Consider the following 9,613-nt stretch of genomic DNA (forward strand, 5'->3'; position numbering starts at 1 on the left):
CTCTCTCTCGCTGTCTGTCTCTTTACATCAGCCTCTGTTGACAGGTGAACAGTGTCTACCCATCTTGTGTGTTGGATCAGTGTGGAAGAGCTGGGACCTGCTGAAGCCAGGTGGGTTAAAACTGACTGTTGTTGGATCAGTCCAGTCTGTTGTCAAAATGTCCTCTTATGGCTGGATTTCCTAGCCTGGGTACTAGTCTGTTTGTGCTAACATCCCACTCCTTGTTAAACATGTTTGGAATGGGATGATGGCACAAAAAGATCTGGAACCAGGCTAAGGATTTCCCAGGTCAACATAAAGATTTGCGTTTTCAAGCCAACAGTCCACACTTGGATGTCAAAATGACACTAAGATCACCGTGCACAATGCCAAGCGTCGGCTGAAGTGGTGTAAAGCGCGCCACCATTGGACTCTGGAGCAGTGGAAACGCGTTCTCTGAAGTGATGAATCACACTTAACCATCTGGCAGTCCGACTGACTAATCTGGGTTTGGCGGATGCCAGGAGAACGCTACCTGCCCCAATGCATAGTGCCAACTGTAAAGTTTGGTGGAGGAGGAATAATGGTCTGGGCCTGTTTTTCATGGTTCGGGCCCCTTAGTTCCATTGAAGGGAAATCTTAACACTAAAGCATACAGTGACATTCTAGATCATTCTGTGGTTCCAACTTCGTGGCAACAGTTTAGGGAAGGCCCTTTCCTGCTTCAGCGTGACAATGAGCCAGGCCTAATCACCCAACATCAGTGCCTGACCTCACTAATGCTCTTGTGGCTGAATGGAAGCAAGTCCCCGCAGCAATGTGCCAACATCTAGTGGATAACCTTCCCAGAAGAGTGGAGGCTGTTATAGCAGCAAAGGGGGGGAGACCAACTCCATATTAATGACTTCCCAGAAGAGTGGAGGCTGTTATAGCAGCAAAGGGGGAACCAACACCATATTAATGACTTCCCAGAAGAGTGGAGGCTGTTATAGCAGCAAAGGGGGAACCAACACCATATTAATGCCCATGATTTTGGAATGAGATTTTTGACGAGCAGGCGTCCACATACTTTTGGTCATGTAGTGTGTTTTTTAATTTGTTTAGCTCACATAATATAATTTAACATTATGCATTAAAGTGTTTAATAGAACAAATGTGGCTAAAACAAATGTAGACATTAATACATGCATTTCTATAGCTTCTAAAATATATTTTTTTAAATGTGGGGGAGTACCAAGATGGAGGAGCAATGGCTTCCAAACAGCGCCCCCTGTCAGCCATCTAGTGTATATATAAATAATTGGGTTCAGCTAAGCTCTAACCGTCTCGTCGGCAGGTTTCACAAAGGTCCTGGCGGAGTTGGAGTCCACGCCTGCCTTCAAGGGTCGTTTCTACGGTTACAACCTGCTGACCCTGAGGCAGTCATCAGGGTCGGCGCTAGGCGGCGCGGTTCTCGGCGCGAAGAGCGCGGGGGCCACGGTAACGCTCAACTACGCCGACAACACACAAGTCTTCTACGAACACTCCTTTCAAAGCAGTCAATGAGGAATCGCCTCTGAACCAATTCAAACGAAGCCTCACAAGCTTGACCAATCAGGACGCAGCTATAAGTAGGGCAACGTTTGGGATTGAACCAATAATTAAGTGCTTGGGATTTATTTGACCAATAATATGGCCTTGATTTGATTAGCTCTGATTTCTTGTACTTCTAATAACGCTCCACAAGAGGGTGGTCTTTAGCTATCAAGCACACCGCATCTGTCCATCATTGTACTGTGAATCTAATATATCAGCAGGAAAGATTTGTATGTTTAATCATATTAAGAGAATATAGTCTCTGAGGTATCTGTTTTCCCAATAACTGTAATGCAATTATGAAATATACACAACATTTTATAATCTGTTTTGTAGTAAACATTTGTGAAAGCATTCGGTCGCTGTCTGTTATTTTTACCGATTCTTCTTCTCTCACTTGCTGACACAAGGCTGCGGCAAGCTACATAACCATGGCTTGGATTGGTCAGAACAGCCCAGCCATTGTGACATCGTGGTTATGGATTGTTGTGATATGACATTCTATGAGTCACAACATTCTACTCCAAAGGACACAGCAGAGAGCAAGTTCTAACCAGTGTGACATCATAGTTCTAACATTCCGTTTCTAATCCAGAGAGTGTAAAGGAACATTCTCCTGTAGAAGTTCACATCAGCTGTGTCCACACACTGGCTGCTTTCTCACTCTGGTAAAGTGATAGATAGAATGTAAAAACCAGATGAGTATTATGACAAGCCGGAAGGTAAGGTAAAATCAGTTTGTTTTTGTGAGGTAGACCTACCTAATTCAATACCACCAAACTAGTTCAAGTCAATGGTTCAGCTATTGTGCTGTTCACATACGACAGATTTGCCTGTACTCTTATATATACCGTTGAAAGGAATGACATTGAGCCCTGATGTGTCATGTAAGAAAGTCTATTTTGTCTCCACTGTCTATGAGCGACAGAGTGAAAGAGGAAGACATTGAGAGAGAAACCGTTTTAATCCCGGACCCCCAAGGGCCTCTTCAGACCTACAGGACTGTCTTAATTGAGCCTCTACAGGTGCGCCGCAAACTTCCACACCCCGCACTCATCACCCCACCCAAGGTGAGTGGGATGAGCTTTGAAGTGTGTGTGTGTGTGTGTGTGTGTGTGTGTGTGTGTGTGTGTGTGTGTGTGTGTGTGTGTGTGTGTGTGTGTGTGTGTGTGTGTGTGTGTGCGAGAAAGTGTCTGTGTGAGTGGTAAGACTTCTACAAATCTATCCAACAACATCAGCTAACTAACTATTGATGCGGTGGGTAGTTTTCCCCAACTCAGCCCAACGCTGGTCAAACGCTGATTCTACATGTTGGGGACTTAAAACGTAACTATGGTGACCAACTGAGGCTACACACAAGGCTGATTCTTTAAACGACCGTTGCATTAGGCGGTTGGGTCGGCTTTAGTTGATGTGTAGCGCTTTAGTCACCTGGGTACCCGCCTACTTAATTGACATTCCACTCCTTGTAGTCCGTGTCATATGCCAAAGACTGGGTTGATGTTTAGCAACACATGGAAACCATGTGTTTGATATGAATTCCACTCATTCCGCTCCAGCCATTACCATGAGCCTGTCCTCCCCCAATTAAGGTGCCAGCCAACCTCCTGTGGTAGGTACACACACACCACCACCCACCAGTCATAGATGTAAGTACACCAGACCTGTACCAGACCTGACAATACTTTAATGGATGTGTCTATACTGGTGACTCAAAGACAACCTCTCTGCTGTACGAATTGTGTTTTGCATCTCTGCGCTACCAGCATAACTTTCAAACAGGAAAGGACAGATGTGATGGCTCCTCTCATATTTCTGTCTTATCTTAGTCTGACCACTGGGGGGCGACCACTGACCAACCTAGACCTAATTATCTAACACAACTGACACTATTAACTAGACCAACCTAGACCAAATTATCTAACACAACTGACACTATTAACTAGACCAACCTAGACCAAATTATCTAACACAACTGACACTTAACTAGACCAACCTAGACCAAATTATCTAACACAACTGACACTATTAACTAGACCAACCTAGACCTAATTTATCTAACACAACTGACACTTAACTAGACCAACCTAGACCGTAAGTCCACCTTACACTTGACCCATGTGTGTGGTTTGACTATGTTAAAACAAGAAACATTTCACTAGTCCCCACAAGGAAAAAGGCTATTTTTAAAAAGGCTATATTGTTGTTCTTGCTCGGACGAGGCTTACTTACTCACCTTTTGCCTAACATACTCACTGCTGCTCTATAATTCCTGCAAAGAGGCCATCTATAGTCAGGCATAGATTTAAGGGAAGGGGGAAAGGATATGCTTTCAACCGAAATGTGTCTTCCGCATTTAACCAAAACTCTGAATCAGAGTGGTGCGGGTGGCTGCCATTGTTGTTGGGGTTTAACTGCCTTGCTCAAGGGAAGAACGTCAGATTTTTCCACCTTGCCAGCTCGGGGATTCAAACCAGCGTCCTTTCGGCGGTTACCTGCTAGGCTACCTGCTGCCCTTAATCTGCAGTGAAGATCTGCGCAATAGTACGATTTGAACTTTAAAGGCAATGTTTCCACGTTCGCAGAGATTGCATTCACAGTAAACGCTGCGTATGTCGGCTCAATCAGAGAATACCTTTAAATTTCACTCGTACTATAAAGTGGATCTTCAGCGCTGGGGATTCAATCTAGCCACTAGAACTTGTCTTCACGTCTTTTTTACATTTCAGATTTGTGTAAGTATTCAGATTTGTGCTTTAAGATAGACAACACATCCTCAAGACAAAATATTTGACCTATATATCCTTTTGCCCCATTCATCTTTCTTCCCCTCCATCACTCTCTCCCATCATCTTTCTTCCCCTCCATCACTCTCTCCCATCATCTTTCTTCCCCTCCATCACTCTCTCCCATAATTTTTCTTCCCCTCCATCACTCTCTCCCATCATCTTTCTTCCCCTCCATCACTCTCTCCCATCATATTTATTCCCCTCCATCACTCTCCCATCATCTTTCTTCCCCTCCATCACTCTCTCCCATCATATTTATTCCCCTGTCCCAGGGTGACAGAGTATGCTGATAAGTTTGGTTCTCTGACTCGGGCCTTCAGAGGAACCCAGCCCTCCATATACTACATGGTCCCTAGTGTGAAAACACAGTCTGTGAGTGAGAGAGAGAGATGGTCCCTAGTTAAGGTAACTGAACTAAATGACTATCGCCCCGTAGGAATCACTTCTCTCATCATGAAGTGCTTTCAGAGGCTAGTTAAGGACCCTATCATCTTACCCGAGACCCTAAACCCACTACACTTCACATACCGCCACAACCGATCCACAGGCAACGCCATCGCACTACACACTGCCTTATCCCATCTGGACAAGAGGAATACTTATGTAAGAATGCTGTTTGACTACAGCTCAGCCTTCAACACCACAATAACCTCCAACCTCATCATTAAGATCAGGACCCTGGGTCTAAACCCCGCCCTGTGCAAACTGGGTTCTGGACTTCCTGACGGGCTGCCCCCAGGTGGTGAAGGTAGGCAACAACATCTCCACTACGCTGATCTTTAACACGAGGGTCCCACAGGGGTGCGTGCTCAGCCCTCTCCTGTACTCCCTGTTAACCCACATCTCCAACTCAATTATCAAGTTTGCAGACGACACTACAGTGGTAGGCCTGATTACCAACAACGACGAGACGGCCTACAGGGAGGTGGTGAAGGCACTCGGAGTGTGGTGTCAGGAAAACAACCTCTCACTCAACATCAACAAAACAAAGGAGATGATTGTGGACTTCAGGAAACAGCAGAGGGAGCACCCCCCTATTCACATCGAAGGGACAGCAGTGGAGAAGGTGGAAAGTTTTAAGCTCCTCGGCGTACACATCACAGACTAACTGAAATGGTCCACCCACACAGACAGTGTGGTGAAGAAGGCGCAACAGCGCTTCTTCAACCTCAGGCTTGTCACCCAAAACCCTGACAAACTTTTACAGATGCACAATCGAGAGCATCCTGTCGGGCTGTATCACCGCCTGGTATGGCAACTGCACCGCCCGCAACCGCAGGGCTCTCCAGAGGGTGGTGCAGTCTGGGAGCAAACTACCTGCCCTCCAGGACACCTACAGCACCCGATGTCACAGGAAGGCCGAAAAAAGAATTAAGGACAACAACCCGAGCCATGGCCTGTTCACCGCTATCATCCAGAAAGCGAGGTCAGTACAGGTGCATCAAAGCTGGGACTGAGAGACTGATAAACAGCTTCTATCTCCAGGCCATCAGACTTTAAAAAATCGCTCACTATCCGACCTCTGCCCAGTACCCTGTCCTGAACCTGGGCTTTTTCACGTAGAAAATTCAGTACCCTGGTTCAGTTTCCTGGAGCGTGTTTGTGAGAATATTACAGAATAAGTTTATCATTCACAAAACCTGAAAAACAACAGTTTCATGTTGCGATTAGCAAGATGCACATTCTACATGACATTAGCGAGCTTGTTTTAGAACCTGGAACTCTGGTCCTGGATCTTGGACCCGTTACTCAAGCAGGTCCAGGATTTGTTTCACACATGCTTTATAGCGCGATTCAGGGTACCAAACGCTCCATGATCCGGATCATAAAGGGAAATGTGAAAGCATCCTTAGTCAATGTTACTATCCGGCTACCACCCTGCACCTTAGAGACTGCTGCCCTATGTACATAGTCAATGAACACTGGTCACTTTAATAATGTTTACATACTGTTTCGCCCACTTCATATGTATATACTGTATTCTAGTCATGGCTCATCCTACATAAGGGCAGATAGACTAGTGGTTAGAGAGTTGGGCCAGTAACCGAAAGGTTGCTGGGATCGAATCCCTGAGCTGACAAGGTAAAAATCTGTCGTTCTGCTCCTGAACAAGGCAGTTAACCCACTGTTCCTAGGCCGTCATTGTAAATAAGAATATGTTCTTAACTGACTTGCCATATAAAAACTACTGCTGTAGTAAAAAGAAATTAAAAACTTGATAAAAAAAAAAAAACTTAACTTGATTTGCTGTACACACCTGTTTTATTCATATACTGTTTATAATAAACTTTAGTTAACTTTAGTTAAGACCCCCGACGCTCGGTCTGAACATTAACACTCATCTCTTGCTGTACGGTTTTTGGACGCATAAGGACTTTATCTTTCATATCATCGAGAAATAATTGTCAAAAACACCAAAAGGTTAAATTGATAGACACCTTTTATAGGGTTAGAGTTCCCACACGGCCATAACTCTGTGTCACAGCGCGTGTTTACAGAAGACCGGCTGATGACTGGACTACCTGGGATAATTAGCACTCTGCATCTCCCAACACCTGTGTGTAAAACGGAAGATGGACGCCACAAACGTGTTGCAACTGAAAAATACTGGTCGGCTGCAACTGTGTCGAGACAGTGTGATTTCTGTTTCCAGAATCGTACCGTAATGGAGAATCAATTCATGTTGAGATGGAGTATTTTGGCTTAATTTACAATTGAGCCATTTAAGTAGCAAGTGCAGACATTTTTTTTCTCTTTCCCACAACCTTAGCATTGCAAGTGCTAACTGCAAGGTAGGACCTGGATACTGTGTACGAGGCTAACTATTGTGTGTGTGTGTAGGACCCTGATACTGTGTACGAGGCTAACTATTGTGTGTGTGTAGGACCTGGATACTGTGTACGAGGCTAACTATTGTGTGTGTGTGTAGGACCCTGATACTGTGTACGAGGCTAACTATTGTGTGTGTGTAGGACCTGGATACTGTGTACGAGGCTAACTATGGTATGAGTGTCTGTGTGTGTGTGTGTAGGACCTGGATACTGTGTACGAGGCTAACTATGGTATGAGTGTCTGTGTGTGTGTGTGTGTGTGTGTGTGTGTGTGTGTGTGTGTGTGTGTGTGTGTGTGTAGGACCTGGATACTGTGTACGAGGCTAACTATGGTATGAGTGTCTGTGTGTGTAGGACCTGGATACTGTGTACGAGGCTAACTATGGTATGAGTGTCTGTGTGTGTGTGTACGACCCTGATCTCTGAGGGTCTTTGGGCTGGTTTGCTAACTACCTCTCTCAAAGAGTGCAATGTGTAAAGTCAGAAAATCTGCTGTCTCAGCCACTGCCTCTCGCCAAGGGAGTACCCCAAGTCTCGATCCTAGGCCCCACGTTCTTCTCAATTTACATCAACAACATAGTGTCAGGCAGTAGGAAGCTCTCTCATCCATTTATATGCAGATGATACAGTCTGATACTCAGCTGGCCTCTCCCCAGATTGTGTTAAAAGCTCTACAACAAAGCTTTCTTAGTGTCCAACAAGCTTTCTCTACCCTTAATACCCTTAACCTTGTTCTGAACACCTCCAAAAAAAGGTCATGTGGTTTGGTTAGAAGAATGCCCTTCTCCCCAAAGGTGTGATTACTACCTCTGAGGGTTTAAAGCGTGAGGTAGTCACCTCATACAAGTACTTGGGAGTATGGCTAGATGGTGCACTGTCCTCTCAGCACATATCAAAGCTGCAGGCTAAAGTTATTTTTAGACTTGGTTTCCTCTATCGTAATCACTCCTTTTTCACCCCAGCTGCCAAACTAACCTTGATCGTCCTACCCATGCTAGATTACGGAGACATCATTTCTAGATCGGCAGGTAAGGGTGCTCTCGAGCGGCTAGATGTTCTTTACCATTCGGCCATCAGATTTGCCACCAATGCTACTTATATGACATCACTCTATACTCCTCTGTAAACTGGTCATCTCTGTATACCCATCACAAGACCCACTGGTTAATGCTTATTTATAAAACCCTCTTGGGGGGGGCACCTATCTGAGATATCAACTGCAGCCCTCATCCTCCACATACAACACCCGGTCTACCAGTCACATTCTGTTAAAGATCCCAAAGCAAACATCCCTGGGTCACTCTTTTTAGTTCGCTGCAGCTAGCGGACTGGAACGAGCTGCAACAAACACTCAAACTGGACAGTTTTATCTCAATCTCTTTATTCAAAGACAGTCATGGACACTCTTACTGACAGTTGTGGCTGCTTTGCGTGATGTATTGTTGTCTCGACCTTTTTACCGTTTGTGCTGTTGTCTGTGTCCAATAATGTTTGTACCATGTTTTGTGTTGCTACCATGCTTTGTTGTCTTAGGTCTCTCTTGTTGTGAATTGTCCTATATTTATTTTGTATTTTTAATCCCAGGCCCCCGTCCCGGTAGGATACCTTTTGGTAGGCCGTCATTGTCAATAAATTTGTTCTTAACTTGCCTAGTTAAATAAAAAAGAAAGATCATGTGTACGAGGCTAACTATGGTACGAGTGTGTGTGATATTTAGGCCAACAAAAGGTCACATGCTGTACTGCAAGTCATTATGCTGAACACTGAAGTAGTAGAGCAACGTCGCAGAAGTAGCAACATCATTATACTGTTCCCATTAACACACCGTGATTGTGTCCCAAATGGCACCTATTCCCTACATAGTGAACTACTACTATGGACCAGTAGTGCCCGATGTAGTGAATAAGGTGCCATTTTCAGGTGCAACACATCAGTTTCATCCTCCTCACCAGACTCCCATGTCCCTCCTCAGGACCTGTCCAGAATACCAGCCACTGACCACCAGACTCCCATGTCCCACCTCAGGACCTGTCCAGAATACCAGCCACTGACCACCAGCCTCCCATGTCTCTCCTCAGGACCTGTCCAGAATACCAGCCACTGACCACCAGACTCCCATGTCCCACCTCAGGACCTGTCCAGAATACCAGCCACTGACCAACAGCCTCCCATGTCCCACCTCAGGACCTGTCCAGAATACCAGCCACTGACCAACAGCCTCCCATGTCCCACCTCAGGACCTGTCCAGAATACCAGCCACTGACCACCATGTCCCACCTCAGGACCTGTCCAGAATACCAGCCACTGACCACCATGTCCCACCTCAGGACCTGTCCAGAATACCAGCCACTGACCACCATGTCCCACCTCAGGACCTGTCCAGAATACCAGCCACTGACCACCATGTCCCACCTCAGGACCTGTCCAGAATACCAGCCA

At 45.6% G+C, this 9,613-nt stretch overlaps 1 protein-coding gene across 2 annotated transcripts in view; it reads left to right on the forward strand.

Annotated features, from left to right (window-relative positions):
- Positions 1-1,908, forward strand: part of nagk (N-acetylglucosamine kinase) — a 13,405-nt gene extending 11,497 nt beyond the window's left edge. For both annotated transcript variants that reach the window (XM_071378328.1, XM_071378329.1), the window contains 2 exons: positions 32-110; positions 1,316-1,908. In XM_071378328.1, the coding sequence (XP_071234429.1) occupies positions 32-110; positions 1,316-1,524 (288 nt within the window). In that variant the 3' untranslated portion in view covers positions 1,525-1,908. The remainder of the gene's footprint in view (positions 1-31; positions 111-1,315) is intronic.
- Positions 1,909-9,613: the final 7,705 nt, after the last annotated feature.

This window comes from Salvelinus alpinus, chromosome 31, assembly GCF_045679555.1.
Source record: "Salvelinus alpinus chromosome 31, SLU_Salpinus.1, whole genome shotgun sequence".
Lineage (NCBI taxonomy): Eukaryota > Metazoa > Chordata > Actinopteri > Salmoniformes > Salmonidae > Salvelinus > Salvelinus alpinus.